The sequence below is a fragment of the Asterias rubens genome, chromosome 10 (genome assembly GCF_902459465.1).
Source record: "Asterias rubens chromosome 10, eAstRub1.3, whole genome shotgun sequence".
Lineage (NCBI taxonomy): Eukaryota > Metazoa > Echinodermata > Asteroidea > Forcipulatida > Asteriidae > Asterias > Asterias rubens.
The window spans coordinates 3553458-3572553 of NC_047071.1; the positions used below are offsets into that span (position 1 = coordinate 3553458).

The following is a 19096-nucleotide window of genomic DNA, read 5'->3' on the forward strand; positions in this document are numbered from 1 at the left end:
GGGGGCTGACCCAGGTGAGCCCCTGAAATGACATCAAAGCTATTCGAACGTACCCCGGGGGCAGACCAGGGTCGACCCAGGGAAGCTAATCGAATGCACTCATATTTTGAGACCTGTATTAGAGCAGCACAAGCAAACATCAATTTTAACTTCATAGAGCTAGCTCTTTCAGGACAAATACGTGTACCAGTTTCACAAACTAATCGTTGCGTATATATCAGCAGGGAACCAGTCAACAATACCAATGACATCATATTTCTGGCTGGTAACCCTTTTCTACTGATCAAAATGAGTTTGTGTTTACCCAGTACTAAATCAACATCAGACATGTTGTCAAACAATTTGACTCTTCAGTAAAAGACTAAGACCTGCTATTTAACCTCATACATAGTGGCCCAATCTTTTGCATTAGTAAAATATGGTTGGCTTATACATTTGTTGATGAATATTAAATTGCAATACATCACAAAAGTCTCCATCCTGAGAATGAATGGATTCAAGACAAACTCAGTATATTTTTAGTCAGAGTAGAGAAATATCCAACATTTAGCCTTTATTTTACTGGTCCGTCAGCTTTTGCACTTGTTCATAATTCATATTGAATAGGCATGCTTTTTTTTAACACTGAACTAGCCAGCAGACAGGATCAATTGGAGAGAATTCTGACTGGTCCTCATGTGTCTTATCTGCCATCTGGCCAGCGGACCACTTTTAAGCGAGAACACTGCCACTGTCCAAGCCATTATTAAAGACACAGCCTTAATTTTCCTTTTGATGTTATACACGTCCAACCCCTTCATCGATGACTTTTGACCCCTTAAAACATGGCTTATTGATAGTCACAGCATTATAATTACCCCCCCCAACACTTCTGAGGAGTTCAGGGTATATTTTCAATGGTGTTTAAAATGGCACACATAAGATAAGGTCTAGTCTGGTTCCAGGTACTGTAATCTAGTTCCTACCTCATCACTTATTCATAGGGGCCTTCTCTCCTTTCCATAGCTCTTTAAGATCTACAGCACACCCAAGATCTCTTAGAGCAGCTTTGGCTTCATCTTCACAGTCACTGTTAGCTCTAGCTGCCTGGATTAAAGCCTCTGCTCCTAGCGCTACGATCGCAGAGCAATACTCTCGAGAACGGGCTACTAGATTACGCAGAGCCATACACGCTTGTTTCTGTAAATACAATCAAATACAACAACTACTTAAATCCCCAAAAATAGTCCATATTATTTACTTGACAGTGTCTCAGTGTGTCTAATAGTTTTTTGTTTTTTTAAATAGTTTATTTAACAATCAATAAATCACCAATCAATTAATCATCAACCAATCAATCATTCACTCATCAATCAGTCAATAGTTGATCAATTGATTTGAATGCAAAGAACAGAAGATGCTGCAGATTATAATGTCTATTCAGTTCGATTAAAAACTCACATTTATTTCCTTTAAAATGTCTATTGATACACTACCAGACATCTGATACGCCTGTATACAGTGTCTTATGTATTCAATTGAATTCCTTTACCTGCATAGCTGGTACCTTAGGATGTATCTGCATTGCTTGTATAATAACTGGTGCCCATCCAGCTTCCATTACCATCGTACAATGTAATGGGTTTCTTAGAGTGATAGCAGCCGAGGCAGCAAATCCTGCCTCACAAACCTGAGAAAGAAAACAAGACACTATCGATCACTCTAAACTACTAGGGAGTACACTAGGGTTTTAAACTAATGGTGAGAGTATAATAAGGTGAGGTTTGCGGCAGCACCAAGCGTAAACCTCTTTTGAGTATTGTTGGTTCTGAAAAGAACTGGTGGTTGACAACTCAACGTTTCAATCAAGAGATCTGAAGAAGTCCGAGCATCCCAAAGACGATCAAAGCATATTGAAAAAAAAAACCACACAAACACTTTACTTACCCCTGCGTGTTTAATATGTCGACTCACAGCTTGTATAAGAATTAGAGCTCCTCCAGAATTCATGATGGCAACTTTGACTTGATCATTCCCAGCTATAGCCTTCAGCATGCTCATAACTTGCTTCACAATAGCCTAGGAGTGAAAGAATCAGTTAGTTTTTTTTAACATACATGTAGTACGTTTGTTTAACTTTTATTTAAAGGCAGTGGACACTATTGGTAATTACTCAAAATAATTATTAGCATAAAACCTTACTTGGTGACAAGTAATAGGGAGAGGTTAAATGGTATAAAACATTGTGAGAAACGGCACCCTCTGAAGTGCCATAGTTTCCGAGAAATAAGTAATTTTTCACAAACTTGATTTCGAGACCTCAGATTTAGAACTTGAGGTCTCGAAATCAAAACGCACACACCTTCGTGTGACAAAGGTGTTTTTTTCTTTCATTCATATCTCGCAAATTCGATGACCGATTGAGCTCAAATTTTCACAGGTTTGTTATTGTATGTATATGTTGGGATACACCAACTATGAAGGCTAGTCTTTGACAATTATCAATAGTGTCCACTGCCTTTAACCCTTTAAAATGTAAAATCAGTAAATTATATTGCTTGAATGAATGAGTTAAAACACAAAATGTGAAAACTATTATTGGCAAAGGGCCAACATTCAATCACTCTGTGTTGTTTATTTCATACGGGTGGCCCCATTTAGTGGAACAAACTAGTGAGTCTAAGCATAAACACATGTAAACAAATACAGTCAATTTTCAAATACATAAAATGCATGACTAGGCCTACAAACAATTGACAATAGTTATTACAAATAACACTGTATTAAATAGAGTAATACAATAAACACAAATACAACAAATTATCATCAGGTCAGGAGTGGGGAATTCAAAGAGAGATGAATGCAAATCTTAAGACAATCAAAATCACACAGTATTCATAGTACATTAAACACATAACATGTACTGGCTGGTATCCATCGGAACATTTTAAAATACATAACAAAATAAAACATAAATTATGCATATTCAATTCAATTCAATTCATCAATATAGACAGTTGTTTTCATAAACTCAAAAAAATATAAAATTTTAAAAATTCACAGGTACAATGCAAGTTACATTGCTAAGTAATCAAGAATCAAAATATTATGAAAACAAAACAACTGTACCAATTATTTCACTTTGTTCATATCCATGTCAACAAAGAACATAAAGAAAATAGATTACACTTATAAGTAAGTTGACAAAGAATAGTAGTTAAACTCTAATAGATTGTACATAGGTACAACATTTAGCATAATAATAATAATAATAATAATAATAATAATATAGATTCATATGGCGCACTTATCCAGAAAACCTGTTCAAGGCGCCTACAAAAAGAAACAATGCTTCACACTTTATTCTATTGATCCCTTGCACAACTCGCTCCCAAAAAAGCATGTCTGCCATTTTGGGAGTCAATTCCTTTAAGTAAATTTTGACTCCCATAATGGTGGACCGTATAGGCGTCTGTAAAGTGTGCTCCATGTCTGGGAAAAGTTTCAATATTAATCAATGAGACAAATCGAAAAAACTTTCCCCACAATGGACCCTTCCCATGAAATATGCTAATCACATTCACGCATGCGTACAGACCCTGTTGGTTGGCACCCGCCATAGAGTTGTGCACTAAGCAGACGCGCAATTTCGTCTGCGTCACGCATCCATTAGCCGTGTACAAAACAGCGCGATGTTCCCTCATTTTGCCAACCAAAACGTTAGAACGCATGCGCTATGTGCAATTTACATATTTCATGGGACGGGTCTTTTCAAACCAACACCTACCCGACTATTGATGTGATCATTCAATACTTGTAGGACGAGCTTCAATCCTCCAAGATCAACGATTTCTTGACAGAATTCATTACGTACGGCTAACCTCCCAAGAGTTAAGCTCAGGTCACCAGCAACAGATGCGTCTCCAACGTGGACTGTATCAAAAGATTAAATTAGACGTAAACAATTATCATAGCCAGTTACATAGCAGTAACAGTCTGGATGGCTTCGGACTGACACCCCTGAACAAAGATACTGACAAAAAAGGAGATCCCCAACATTCGGCCTAAATAGTTCAGTTGTAGAGTGCTGGCACGTTACTCTGGAGGTGGCAGGTTCGAACCCGACTCAACTCATTTACCTTTGTTCAATCCAAAGTTTGTTAATAGATGCCCAGTCAGTTTCCCTTGTGGTTTATAACTTGATAAGTAGAATGTTACATTAACCAAATTTTCATATTCTCAAAGGCTGTACAATTCAAATGATATTTGCTATTCTCTCTTAAGATTTGTACTTTCAAAGGCTAGTTAATTCAAATGATATTTGCTATGCTCTCTTAAGATTTGCCGTTAAAAAACCTTCAGAGACCACATCAGAACTCTACCAAAAGTATTCTGATTAAAGTTATTCTAATCGGAAGGTGCTCGCCAAGTTCAATTTATGTCTTTCTTAAAAACAATGTATTAATTTATAAAGGATGAGAGCCAAGTAGACTTACTTTTCAGGGTGTCTAGAATTGTTTTTAACGCTCCAGCTTCTACTATCATCTTAGCATGATCATGAGCTTTGCCAAATGGAACACGAACATCATCATCATTGGTCAAGACACGCAGAGCTCCACAAGCTTCCTTAATCACCTCCTTAGACTGATTGTTATCTTGAATTACTCCCATTAATAATGTAATAAGATCAGCTTTGACAAAACCTCTCCGATTCATCTCATGCATTATGCATGAGAGGCGGACAGTCCTGACGCACGATTTGGTGATTACTTCTGATGTCACATCTTCTTTAAGGATGTTACACAGCATGTCGATTCCCTCTGTATCCATCAAGTCTGGTTGGCCGTTCAATAAAGCAGACAAGGTATCTAGTACAATAGGCAGCATCGTCGCATCCTTACGATATTTCTGCACCAAATACTTCATCGTTGGAAAAGCCTTGTTGCCGCCTGCCGCAATACGATGAGAAATGTCAATGCTACATTCTGATGAAAATTTGCCAAGAGCTGCTTGAATCGTTTTCTCATCTGTAATGACTCCTTGTAAGACTTCATTGAGCTCATCTAAGGATTGGAGGACTGGATGTCTGCTAGATGAACCATTTTCACCGTCCGCTTTTGGAACTGCTTTAATTATGTTGATTAAATCAACACCTGCAATATGTCAGATAAAAAATACAAAACAAACCATGTAACTAGTATTACTATTAGTATTTCCTTTGTTTCATTATTATTGTAAATATCAATTATCATAGAAACCTCACACCCAGTCACAGAGAAAGCACAATATCTTTGGGAAAACTTGTACAGCTTTACTAGGTATTTTAATTTAAGTATAATTTTCATTGAAGACAGTGCAAGGAGCAGTTTTTACCGGGAAAATGAAATGGACTGTACAGTTTAATTAATTGGATAACTTTCCGTATGGCGCCACCACATTTTCACTCATTTTTACAAAAAGGGATATCGCATTGAGGTAAATTAGATACTATATTATTTGAGATCGATTGAAAAAGTGGTGGCGCCATACGGAAACTTTTCCAATTAATTTATAATATAGCTTTATAATAATAAACATCAAGTTCTGACAACCAGTTTATACTACACTAGTCTAGACTAGTATTACTATTTAGCAATGTATCTGGCTGGGGCGTTGCACCCCTTCTCCAAAATGTTGACGTCTGTGGTCGTAGTGGTAGTAGTTACTACCAGTAGTTTTAAGCTAGTAAAGCACACGACCGCAGATGTCAAAATTGTGAGAGAAAAAGTGCAGCCGCGAGCCTAATGTCTTGACTGGGGTGATCGTGACTAGGTAATTTTTGGCTCATCCAAAAATAAATAAACACCTTGTGATTTGAACTGTTCCACTGCATCATTTAACGCCTCCTCTGGTGACATTTCAAACTCCTCGATGTTCTCCTTCACAACAGCATCAAAGGTATCCTGTGTTATACGCTTGGCGGTCATTTTAAAGCAATTTTATGTTACTTTTTGTGTCTAACTTTACTCAATTCGAGGTTTCTGTTGCATGGGTACAATTAACATTAACAGCGCCACCTATAGTTCATTACTTAATAATGGAAAGCGCCCTCTTTTGGCGAATAGTCCTCATGTTATTCTGACAACAGGAACTTCCATCCGATGACCCTTTATACTAGGCCAGAAAAAAACGTTATGTGCAGGCATTTTGATAACATCCACCATTCACTCATAAAGTTTGACTATGGCGAAACATCATTTGCTGATTTTTTACAAATTTTATCAACAAATATTGTCGACTCAGGAGTCAGAAATGTTTAAAATGATTGGTCCCCTGGGAGCGCCAACATCATAGTGTGCTTAGGGGAGACTCGTTGGGTTGGGCACAGAGAATGCTTTCCTCCGTGTAGAAAATCTTTGCAACTCCAACCAACGTACCATCCCTCTTTGTCGAACCGAAAGATACAAAAAGCCAATTATCATTCTTATCATTACGCGTTTTGTATTAAGTAGATATCTTTTATTCTTTGTTTTATTGACTTGTGCACGTCACTACTTTCACTCACCTCTTTTTCAATTCAGATGTAGGTCTATATTCGGCCCCTGGGCTGCGAGATTTGAATTTTTGTAAAAAGCTAATAATTTGAAGTTAGAGGTCTATAATTATCAGTAGGCCCTATTCAAACCCAGAAATAAAGCTACTAATAGCATACAATCCAGGGTCCAGGCTTGTACAAGCCTAGGCTTTTTCCTGGTGCCCTCCTCTTTTTTCACCCTTTGTTCGTTTTTCTTGTATGTTTTATGTATATTTATTGTGATATTTGGAAATAAAAAACAAACAAACAAACAAACAAACAAACAAACAATCAAGCTTACACATTAAGTTTTATTTATAAAATTCATATACCGTGTCGGACCAATACACACACATTAATGCACAATCTTATAAACGGGATAAAATATCCATGCTAAACAAAATGAAAATGGAAAAATAATAGTAAGCAGGAAGAATAATGCTCACTGAGTGGAATACAATGGTTGCGCGTCTTTTCTATTGGCTGATGGTTTTCTTCTTGCAAAATAATAATTCATATCCATAAGAATGTTGTAAAAACAAAGCGCTTAATAACATAAAATAAACTTTTTGTGACCCTGATGAAGTTATCCTGAAGACTTTGAGACATGTAGTTCTTTTAAAATTTAACAACTGAGTAAATTTGTAAAGAGTTTTTAGTCATGATCAATCATGATATACTCTGTATAAATGAAACAATACATAAACAAATAAACAAGCAGGACGTTGTAAACATTAGTTTGTCATTAATTCACTTTTTTTGAACCACCTGAAAGCCTCGGTTTCTTAATGTTTATTTGTGCGACGATAGAAGAAACTAAAGTAGGCCTAAACAACTGATTTGTTTATTTGTGCGACGATAGAAGAAACTAAAGTAGACCTAAACATTTTATTTGTTTATTTGTGCGACGATAGAAGAAACTAAAGTAGACCTAAACAACTTATTTGATGGAAGAATTGTAGTTTCTTGTAAAGCGTTATAGTATTCAGCGAAATTTAAACAAAATAACACATTATTCTGCAAAGCACCTCAGAATCCCTAGCATAATCAACTTGCTTGGATGAATGTCCAACCTTTTCTAAATGGCTACTAAATAAAGAGTTCGGCGAATCCCATATTACGATGAGAAGAGACGCGTGTAACTCGGAGTCATCATGATGCAATACTATTGTATACATGTCCGAAATAGGGAAATCATTTTTTGTCAAAATGTCTTAATTTAATTTTAAAGTATCATGTTGATTGAGATGTTCGGTTACACTTTGTTTTTTAATTCACACCCATAGCTGATTTAAAAAAAAAAAAAAAACAATAACAAAATTAGTAGGCCCCTAAACATGAAGTAGAATTTGAATTTTTTTGCATTGTGGGAGTATCATTAGGCGATGTGTAATCTCTTTGGAGTAGTTTTGGTTCTAGAAGAACCAGTGGTTGACAGTCAGAGCATACTGATCGAAACATTGAGTTAACAACCACCGTATTTTCAGATCTACCACTAATACTCAAAAATAGACTTTCCTCAACAGCTCATTAGCCAACTGTCATAAAATTAAAAGCAACACCAATTATTATATATCTGTTTCTGTGCTATTATTTTCAAGTTTCAAGACGACACCACCAGAGTTAATATCAGTCCTTCTGGCGGATTGCTTATCACCATCCCTGCCAGATGCTCCTACCAGAAGAGGGTCATTCTCATTCGGAGAAAGGGGCGAGTTTCTCGGAGATGTGACGTCAGACGAGTCCGTTTCCTTAGGTACCGTTTTCTTGGCTGGGGGTTTGATATGGACGAACGTCTCGATCGGAACGCTAGAGGGCACTTTTTCTGCTTCTTGATTTGTCATCAAATGATCACGATCGGATTTATACATTGGAGGAGACGTTTTGTTCAGCCAAGCATACTGTATCAAGGGAGAAGAAGACATTATATGCAGAGAAATAATTGACTACAAAATTAAGTTGGTTAATCAAGCGTAGATTTTGTGCTCCGTACAGTTGAGGAATACAAGCCTACAAGTTTTCTTTTCACTTCACTTTTCTCTAGAACCCGAGCCAATAACTACACAATGATGTGACACAAAAACTTGTATACGATCACGCAACGAAAAAGTAAAGTCAGTTTGATTGGCGGAAGCGTATCAAAGTTTTCATTCATTTGCGTCTAGGCTACGATTAGTTAGAGCAAGAACTAAGTTTAGGCGTAGCCCATGCAGCAAAAGACCCGCCCTTTCATAATGACGTAACAAGACCAAAAACAGCACTCTCACTGACGGCCAATGCAAGTAGCCTTAATACCGAGTTTAAAATCCTCATAGACAGAATGCACTATCCAATATTGTGGCTGTAATTCGAATGTTGTTAGAAGATTGTGATGCTGAGTAGGCCTACGTGCAGTTAGGCTTAACAGGACATTTTAAGAAGAAATTAACAACCGCAGAAAAACGAGGTATTTAAAGTTAGCATGCAAATGAGGAGTCCAATTTTGTGCAAGGCCAAAAATGGCTTCTGGTTGCTCTTTTTGTTGTTATGAATTTATACTACTCACACAATTCCACAGCATGCAGATACAGGCAAGACAACGTCCAAGACACCAAGATTGCAGATAGAAGCAGGCAGACTAATGAAGCAAGCAGACAATCAGCAGAAAGACAAATAAAATATCCATACTTTACCTTGGCTCACCTTAACCAAACCATGATCAGTCTTATCTCTTGACTCCTCTTGCACTTGTTGAAGCTCAGGAAGAATAGGCACCCGATTGATAGTCAGTGCTCTGTTTCTCATTAGTGTGATGGCAACAAACCAACGGTTGCGGGCTCGACGCGACTTCACTTCAGATGTGCTTTTGGTTGGAGATGATGTTTTCTGACCTGTAGTTAAAATGTCGTTGTTATTAGTTATTACCAACACATAACAATATCGTTTCGGACCTTGTAGGGTCTTTCTCTGATTTTAGCCTTCGAGAAAACCTCTGCTAAGGTCGAAATGTCAGGCCGTTAACTTTGTCTTTTTGTTTGCATTTATACATAATAATGTTCTTTTGGTTGGTACAGCGGTCGCAACAGCTAATAATTTGCCTATATTACCAATAAAACCAACCGTTTACTTAAAACTTAAAAACCACTCCGATTGCCTCTTAACTGACCTTCTTCTACGATGTCAAATGTCTTGTAACTTGTGAGTTGTGCTGATGTGAACTTGTTCTTGCCAATGGACTTCCATAATAAATGACAAAACGTGACCACCACAGGATGGGTATGGGCCACCTCCAGTTGAATAAACCCAATATAGGCTTTAAAACCTGCAATGGGTACAAATCGAATCAAACAGAAATCTTCACTACTTAACGAATGAATCGATATGGCAGTTTGAAAGTTAGAAACATTTGAGTTTTCAAAGAAACTAACCAATTGAATACACCGGTTGTGGTGCACAAAAGATGATCCTGACTTGATATTTATTTGGGAGTATAAGTGGATACGAAATTTGCGAGTCACATGACCATTCTCTCGTGACACCTTGCCCCACATTCTAAAGAACTTTTTCAATTTGTATTCATTCCCTATTCTCACTTGCCAGTTTTCATTCAACAGTGGCAGTGTATTTCAAATAAGTCCGATTAAGGTTAGTGTCTGTACTTTTATTTGGGTTCTTATTCCTTGGACTAAACATGCTTTACCTGGATCCCAAAGTTCCCATCCACGCATTAAGGTGCACCGATCGATCCGACCAATGAACAAAACGCCGAACACTACTGCCTTCAGAATCCTCATAAGACAGGATATCAGACCAAGAAGGACGTTCATGAACAGCGTGATGTAAACAGTGACGTTGAAGGCTCGCCTTAAAAACGAGAGTGACAACAGTTATTGCAAAGTTATTTCATAATTATTGTTGCCAGCTGAATCCTACACAGTTGATATAAAAAAACTGTAAAATTGTTATAATAAAAAAATGCTCAAAAGAAGGAAATATTTTCAGAAAATGTAAAAAACTACACGAAAATAATGTGGAACAAACCCATTTCTGAGTCAACATAATAATATCAGTTTCAGGGCTGGGTCACTTGCCCCAAAGTCTGGTACAAAGTTTGTACTTTGCCAAAATATATCAAGAATTCGCTAACCTATTGTTCAGACTCAAATGTATTGTCTTCTTTTTCTTCTTCTTTTTATCTTCTTTGTCAGCTTGAAGAAAAGCTAATCGAGACAGAAATACTTGGGCGTAGTACAAAATGAGACCAACCACAAAGCTCAACCTGCGTAGATAACCATGTGAGAATCAAAAGATAAATACACAATGACATACCAGCTACTGCACTAAAACAAACGTCTACTACTGAGGGAGGAGGCTTCAACAAAGTCAACAAGATATTACATAATCGATATTTACATCCAAGTTAATGAACAATATTTTTGGGGTTAATACTGAATCTGAAAACTATTGACATAGTATGTCATTTTGTCCTGAAATATAATGTATAAATAAAATTTAAAATAAAATTTAAAATTGTCAAAATCAAAAATAAATGCACACAGCTTTGCTTAAAACTGGCAAACAATTTAAATGACCATACCAAACCAAGTGCTATATGTTATTAAAACTTACCAATAGTCATTGAGTAGATTGAGAAGCGCAGTCTCCATACGTTTACTTAAAGGGTAAATGATTCCATACGTCACGAAAAACACAAGTGCCCAAGAAACAATCTGAAGAATGAAGAAACCTGGAGGGAGTAAATCATATAATCAATTAGTCAAGGAAAGTAGAAAACAGAAAGACGATTAGAATGTTAATTTTTGGTTTTACCCTTACACCAATAATACTTTCTCGAGCTCTTTGAACAAAAATCACCGGCAATGACTCGGGTGGGATTCGAACCACCTTTGCGATTCTAGAGCAGTTTCTAACCAACTTATAGAACACCGAGATTGCCCGGTAGCTAGTGGCAGTTCTAAACTTATTTAGCAGCGGGTATCGTAACTTACTAGAAACACACTTAGTGACTTTGTACTTCTGTACTTACCCCAGGCCGAGAATCCGATATGATATCCAGAATATCGTAAATTAGCAACCTGGTGAACAGGAAGAAAAACAACAAGGCACATCATGTAGAAATAAAAGCCCAATGGGAGACTTTCTGGGACGATAGAGGGCAGCAGACTTACCGGGTAAATCCATTGTTCTCAGAATTATGCGCATGTTCAGAACTACGTAAACAATGGAAATATACCCGGTATGTCTGCTGCCATCTAGCGTTGGAAAGTCTCCTATTATAAACAGGAAATGTTTGATAGACAAAAAACACTATTAGATTAACGAGTGTGTCTCTTTCAATGAGGATTGGAACGTCAGATTGTTATTTTATTTCAGAGCTAAAACATGCAAACTCACCACCAACGAGTCGAAACTGAAATCTTCCCTGGGGCAGAAGTTTTTGTTTCCTTTCCAAAGACGAAGAGTATGTTTCCTAAGTTGAAAGACAAGAATGGTATACTGGTAGCAGTTACAAAACTTTGGTAGCAATATTTACTTCAATAAAACAATAATTTGAACTTTTCGTATCACACCATCAGATGGAATCTTACCTGTAGCAAATTTGCATATGGAAGGAATAAAGTACAGTTGTTACGATGGCGAAATAACAGGTCCCCCAGAAAGTACCTGTAATACATAACAAATAAAACTAAAATAACAATTTAAAGACAACAAAATAATTGACAATCGAATAAGAATGTTATGAAAATAAGGAGAGCCAAACAATATCTTAAATTCGTCATTTGTTTACCACAAAGTTTTTTTTACTGTTAAGTTCAACAATCGTACGGTTTATTTTTAGACACAAAATTAGGTCATAATGACGTCATACTTACTTTCAGCGATATCGAAGAAGTCCTTGAGTTCGTAGAAAGTCGCTGTTTCATTTGATCTCTCAAATATATTATAAACAGATCCATTAATAGCTAGAGATGCATTGGCAGATTCCCAGACGCTGGATAAGGACATGATGTAAACCAAACCAAGCTGTACAAGAACAAAACAGGAGTCACATTTATTTCATTTTAAGGAACTTTTAACATTATTATCAAAAACAACATGAAACTTATTATTAGCATAATTTATGATTTGTATTTTTTTTATTTAAATGTAACAACAATCGCTCTCAGGTAGTCAATAATAGGCTAGTATTTGATTCTGTACTCTAAAACACTGAGTATTTACAATTATGAACTAACTTAGGATTAATTTGTAATAAATATATAAATTGTCAGCTTACCTGGTATGTGGTTAGAGAGCTCAGGACAAAGGTGCAAACAATTCTTCTTGAAAACTTGAAGCCTGAATGACACAAACAAATAATTTGAGAGTTTATAGAAAAAAGGGCGATGTCATTGAACTACCTTAAAGTGTGGGGGAAAAAGATTTTCCCTAAAAGGCTTCATCATACTTTCCTGAATTAGCATTTTTGTTTTAATTAAATGACTTTATGCTAATTAGATTCCTCCATTTTGCCAACCAAAAGTGTTACCAAGCGCGATGTGCAATTAAGATTTCATGGTAAAAGGTTTAGCATTAAAAGTATTCTTAATTTGCTGAACTGAATTGTAAATGATTGATTGATCTTGTATAACTTACCTGGTGCGTCATCTATCAACTTTCTTCTCCATTTGACTGTGAGGCTTGGCTCCCCTACCCTAATCAATCAAATAAGTTTAAACTTGTTTGGAGTGTCTTGTTTAAAATAATATATCTTCATTCATAGAATCAATCAATCAATCAATCAATCAATCAATCAATCAATCAATCAATCAATCAATCAATTATAAAACATTTATATATAGTACCAAAATCAACACAATAAAATAGTTCGAATGAAGTACAGACAGTTTCATGAAATTAATTACAATACACTTTTGTTGGAAAAGATAACATGCGCGCAGTTTCTTGAAATTTGAGCATCCTTGATGATGAGCAAATTCGGAAGGATTATTTGTTTCCATGACGACATTAGAGATGTTTTGAGCATAAAGGTGAGTTTGTATGTAAAGATGTACAGTCTCGTGTAAGACTGCAGTCTTACTCTGGTGTGGGTTTTCTTAGAAGGTACTGAACTCGCTCGTAGAAATGAGTCTTCTTAAATTCCTCGTCGATATCGCTGTCTACTGCGGTTTTATCCATCGTCGAATCCTGTCGAGTACAATTATAATAAATGGTGTTTGGGAATTTTTTTCAAAACCACGCCTTTGGTCTGTAGGTTTCGAAATCCTCTCTACTTCTTCATGTGTTTTAAAAACAGTGGACGGACCAATGAAGGAGCCGAAATTCAAAGACTGGTTTTCGAAATGACCTGCAATGTAGCCTAATATATTATCTTGTAAAAGATTTCAAAACTAAATTGTCGTTTCAAACAAATTCAGAATTTGTATTAATTTATTTGTTTAAACCATAAGACTTAGCAGAAGACCCGTAGTAAAAGGAAAGAAAATTACTAAAAATTAACACAAGGCCTAACATAAAAAAAAACATCGGGCGAAGTTAAACACCCTAACAGCCAAACACAGAATAAGTTGGCGATTAAAAATATGCATCAACGGATATTTCAATATATAACCCATTCACATGGTAACATAAGTCTTTTGAAACTCACCGTTTCCTGGAATACTAATCTTCTAAAATCTGTGTATATTCCATAGCCGAATCGGATTTCCAGTCCTATGTAGCATATGAACACTGGACCCAACACTGCCGTTACTATCTTACCTACAATCTAATATTAACAGATAGAAATTGAAGATCACATTAAACATTGTAATGAGAACAAAATACGAGCATTTATAAGAGCAAGAATTTGTCATGGCATCCATTTTATCTGAGAGTGGTTTGGACTTAACGATCGTCAAAGACCATTTCTGGCAGTTCGGACAAGGACACATTGAATCTAATGTGTGTTTTTAAGTATCGATGGCTTTTGAACTTACCCCTTCCTCTTTGGGACAAGCTAAAAGAACAGCTACGTAATAGAAACTCCTGTAACACAACAAATTCAAAGTTTAATTTATGATGTATTTGACCACAAAATGTATTTGTTGCATAGGAAAAGAACTCAGGAATTTACTGAGCAGTGTTTAATGTACATCGATGTAAAGGAAAAAACATAAGTTATATTCTTGTCCATAATAAGTTAATAACATTACTCATTCTGGAGTTACTTCAATGAATTAACCAATCAATAATCAATATCAAGTAAGTGATCGATTGGTCGATCAATCAGTCAATCAGTCAATCAAGCAAGCAATCATACTGTCGTGATGAAATATATATAGATATGTTTAAAGTAAATGAAGTGATTTTCTTACCAGACAGTAGAGTAGATTAGACCAATAACATTGCCAGTTAATTTATGTTCAGTACTCAAACACAGAAGGATTGGATAGTAAACCACGCTGATTTCAAACACGTTGACAATCGCTATGAATATTAAAACAGTTCCTATTGAGAAAAAGAAAGAAAACAAATTATATTAGTTTCTTCTTGTGTTCTAGCCTATGTCGAGGAAAAAAAAGATTCTGAAGAGCTGTTGGTGGACACTATTGGTAATTACTCAAAATAATTGTTAGCATAAAACCTTTCTTGGTGACGAGTAATGGGGAGAGGTTGGTGGTATAAAACATTGTGAGAAACGGCTCCCTCTGAAGTGGCATAGTTTTCGAGAAAGAAGTAGTTTTCCACGAATTTGATTTCGAGACCTCAGATTTAGAACTTTGAGGTCTCGAAATCAAGCATCAGAAAGCACACAACTTCGTGTGACAAGGTAGTTTTTTTCTTTCATTACTATCTCGCAAGTTCGATGACCAATTGAGCTCAAATTGTCACAGGTTTGTTATTTTATGCATATGATGAGATAAACCAACTGTGAAGGCTAGTCTTTGACAATTACCAATGGTATAAAATATTGTGAGAATCGTCTCCCTCTGAAGTCAAACGTAGTTTTTGAGGAAGAAGTAATTTTCCACTCAGTATTAAAAGACTTTAGGCCCGAAGCCTGTTTCTTTCATTGTTACTAATTTAGTCCAAATTTGGACAGGTTTGTTATTTTATGCATAATGTTGGGATGCACCATGATAACACCAAGTATGAACACTTGTCTCTGACAATAACCAGAGATGTCTAGTGCCTTTATTGAACATCCGAGGTGAAACTGTTTAAAACTTTAAAATATAAATATTTACCTTGGAAGACTCCAGGAATGTGACTTATATCTGGATTAAAGAACCAATCACCAGTGAATAAAAGAACCACACACGTTGACATGGCAGCAAATGCGCATGCGTAGGATAATCGATCCTCATACGCATCGATAAAGTTAGAAGGTCTGTGGGTAGATAACAATTCATTTAGAGTTAGGTTTATCTGATCACTTGGAGAGATAATTAATTGACTAGAGCAAAACAGGTTGTTTGAATTGAATTACTTCCTGTTTTTATCACAGATCAAGGATACAATGTTTTCGTGCATTCGTCTAGTCTTACATTTAAGTTACATGGTCTAGTTTTATTTTACATACATTATGTTTTTTTCTTTGAGCGAATTTATAAATAATAATAAAAAGGTTTTTTGTTAAAAGCGAATTTTAACAGATGTTGCTGATCCAAAACGAAAAACATAATGCATAATGCGTGAGCGTAATGAATACTGCATAATGCTTTTGCATAGTCCCACAGATGTACAATAACACAATGGCTATTATGTTAAGTGGAACTTGACGACAAATCTGTTTATTTTATTTAACTTAAACGCGTTTTTTCCGTAATAGGCCTAATACCTAAAACAACTTTCTCGAATCCTTAATCTCAATTTTCGGGTCGTGTGTTTACATCAATAGGCTCATAAAACCAAGACGTTGGTAATTGACCAATATTCTAAAAAAAAAAATTAAATGAAGCTGTTCACTTACTCTGGAATACTCGGTCTTTGAGCGCAACATTTCGGCCAAAGACGAACTCTTGGTTGTAGAAACGAAAACACGATGATAATTATGATCTATACAAAATAATAGGCAATAAAAACCACCGACATATTAAACAAAATGATAACCTCAAGTACGATCGGACGGGGCCTATATAATAATTTGCATTCTGTTCAAAATACTGGCAGTAAAACCAGCAATTTTTCTCAACCATAATCTAGCATGTTTATTTTGACGTAATTATTGTTTATACAATCATCATGTGTGGGTGAAGCTGGCGAAAGAATATGAAACAAGATTCTAAGCACATATAAACGCAGTCTTTTTCATATGATCTCTTCAATAAGGTCATTATGTCACTCTGATAGAAGGCTAGATAGAGCGTGAGCTATGCACAATGGACTGTTTTCTCTTTGAACCACACCTGTTTACACTTTCACTACGTGTAGATATGCAGGTCATAGGCACGATTGTCTTCCTCGTTCATCAATATGAGGACAATTATGTGTTATTTTTTTATTTTTTTAGTTTGTTCACTCTGTGGTATGATGCTAGGCACGAAAACCTAAAGTTGTCCATTTATTGTGGTTTAATCACGAATGAAACATTAATGTACTTACAGATGGTATAACACTAAGCTGAATCCAGTATTTCATATCATATGCTGTATTCTCACACACGGTACCACCTCCTCCATCTGGTATCGGTGTCACATTCATTTCCCTGAAAAAAAAATCACACGATTATTAAATAGCTGTATCATTACAATATAATATTGGCTTTTTGACTTTCTAATTTCCAGATGCCCTCCTCGTTGCATAATATAACAATCCACTATCCATGCATACAATAATGTCCAGGTACCAATTTCATATAGGACAGGTAGCCTGTAACAACAACATTATTCTTACCAGAATATATCGGCCAAAATACATGTGCCATTTTGTGACTGGTATCCTACTCACTTTTTGGGTAGCAGGAAATTGCTAAGCAATATTTTTCTGCTTAGCAGCTCTATGAATTCAGGCCCGGATGCTCCACTATTTATGAATAATGAACTTGACTAGCCATGATCTCTCTATAATGAGTTATTTCATAATATATTAATGGACACAATTTATACATCAAGTTCTTCAACTTAGCCCTGACAATTTTTAATAATTTTTATATGACAGGAAATTATCTCAATGACGTGACGTCAATTACTACAAAGGCAGATGCATATGCCTTACCCGACCTGCCAAGAAACCATTCTTACAATAAAGACCATAATGTTGAAACATTGTAAGCATTTAAAGACAATAATATTGCGAATCCAAGACAAACAAAGACTCACCCTTGGGAAAATAAGCCGGTGATATTGAATAAATCCGCCATGATGCAATAGGCCTGAGAGAATATGTAGATAGTGGCGCCTAGTCTACGCCATGCTCACTTGAAATAACCTATAATAATGGTAACTGTGTCCACCATCAACATCCAACTGACAGTCAGCACTTCAGTAGAACAATTTAATGGATCAGGAAAACAGGGTCATCCTCAATTCACGGCAACAAGGAAGTGAACCTTTTAAATGTGAAGTTAGTCGTCACAAATTGGAACAAACGTCCACCTTTTCGGTATCATGTCAACACAGCTTGCAGATTAATATGATCATGGAGGTGATAAAGAAACTACGTGCATTTATGCCTTCTGCAAACAACCCCTGATATCAATGCATACTGAACCCTATACACTAGGCCTATTATTATAGGCCTCCTACCAACCTTTACACTGACTCAGTGTGTAAACACAAATAATAAATCTCTTTCCCTTTAGTGAACTATGACCCCCTGTATATTATTGTCAATTATGAATTCCTAGACACGACCCTGTAGCGTGAACTGACATGTGGCCCTTTGTCCAAAGCCTAGTTTGAAAAATGGTTTTATGGAAACGGGAAATTTAGAATAACAAACACACAGTATAGACAAGCACGATCAGTACTCGATTGAGTAGTACTCCGTAAAATAATCTTCCGACAGAGATGTTGGTTGACTAATATAAAGCAATTATTGAAACTTTACAAAAATACAAATAAATTTATTTTTATTTTCAATCTTCGGAAATTTTTTTGTTGGCCGAAGATTTAAAATAAAAATAAACTTATTTGTATTTTTGTAAAGTTTAAATAATTGCTTTATATTAGTCGACCAACATCTCTGTCGGAATCTTGTACGTCCCCCATAATGACGCCAAGTTTTTCCAAGACAAAACAGCATGACTTTACAATACAACAACATCAACAACAACAAACAGCATACAACAAAAAAAACAACAGCAGCAACAATAATATGGCGAAGTAAAGACTTCGGACGGATAGTATTTGCTGATTTAATCCACGTTTCCTTGTAAGACAGACATGACGGGGCCAACTTGAATCAACCATCAATCATTTTATATAAGACGGCATTGAAACGAGACTCTATCTTAAGAAGAAGAGAAGAAGAAAAATTGTACCGTCAATACCAGGATTAAAACGAAGTCACTAGAAAGTCATAGGTCCAAAAACGTCTGTTTAGTGTTAATGCTTGCAAACAAATAAATCAGTTATTTTA

At 36.0% G+C, this 19096-nt stretch overlaps 2 protein-coding genes across 3 annotated transcripts; both read right to left on the bottom strand.

The window, feature by feature from the left end:
* Positions 1–23: 23 nt before the first annotated feature.
* Positions 24–6027, bottom strand: LOC117296177 (armadillo repeat-containing protein 6-like). Its single transcript, XM_033779063.1, has 6 exons — positions 5825–6027; positions 4476–5132; positions 3767–3912; positions 1927–2058; positions 1532–1669; positions 24–1179 (listed from the first exon to the last, which is right to left on the bottom strand). Exons 1-6 carry the CDS (start codon positions 5943–5945, stop codon positions 970–972), a joined length of 1404 nt encoding a protein of 467 aa, XP_033634954.1. The 5' UTR covers positions 5946–6027; the 3' UTR covers positions 24–969.
* A 796-nt stretch (positions 6028–6823) lies between these two features.
* Positions 6824–18234, bottom strand: LOC117295830 (stimulated by retinoic acid gene 6 protein-like). 2 transcript variants are annotated; one of them, XM_033778600.1, is made up of 20 exons: positions 17836–18234; positions 17120–17222; positions 16488–16573; positions 15763–15905; positions 14890–15022; positions 14512–14560; positions 14181–14300; positions 13614–13720; positions 13169–13227; positions 12810–12871; positions 12406–12556; positions 12121–12196; positions 11927–12002; positions 11559–11607; positions 11141–11258; positions 10659–10790; positions 10212–10375; positions 9678–9833; positions 9215–9402; positions 6824–8433 (listed from the first exon to the last, which is right to left on the bottom strand). In XM_033778600.1, the coding sequence occupies exons 1-20, from the start codon at positions 17874–17876 to the stop codon at positions 8101–8103; spliced, it is 2346 nt and encodes a 781-aa protein (XP_033634491.1). In that variant the 5' UTR covers positions 17877–18234; the 3' UTR covers positions 6824–8100. The 2 variants fall into 2 exon arrangements, with proteins under 2 accessions (XP_033634491.1, XP_033634492.1); XM_033778601.1 differs by having other exon boundaries at positions 8306–8433; positions 9205–9402.
* Positions 18235–19096: the final 862 nt, after the last annotated feature.

Coding starts and splice junctions, on each gene's coding strand:
- LOC117296177 (XM_033779063.1), bottom strand. CDS start 5,945: ATGACCGCCAAGCGTATAACACAGGATACCTTTGATGCTGTTGTGAAG. Junction 5,133..5,824: donor GGAACAGTTCAAATCACAAG/GTGTTTATTTAT, acceptor GACATATTGCAG/GTGTTGATTTAATCAACATA. Junction 2,059..3,766: donor ATGATCACATCAATAGTCGG/GTAGGTGTTGGT, acceptor TTTCACTCCTAG/GCTATTGTGAAGCAAGTTAT.
- LOC117295830 (XM_033778600.1), bottom strand. CDS start 17,876: ATGGCGGATTTATTCAATATCACCGGCTTATTTTCCCAAGG. Junction 11,259..11,558: donor TATCGGATTCTCGGCCTGGG/GTAAGTACAGAA, acceptor TACTCCCTCCAG/GTTTCTTCATTCTTCAGATT. Junction 8,434..9,214: donor CTGATCATGGTTTGGTTAAG/GTGAGCCAAGGT, acceptor CCCTTGATACAG/TATGCTTGGCTGAACAAAAC.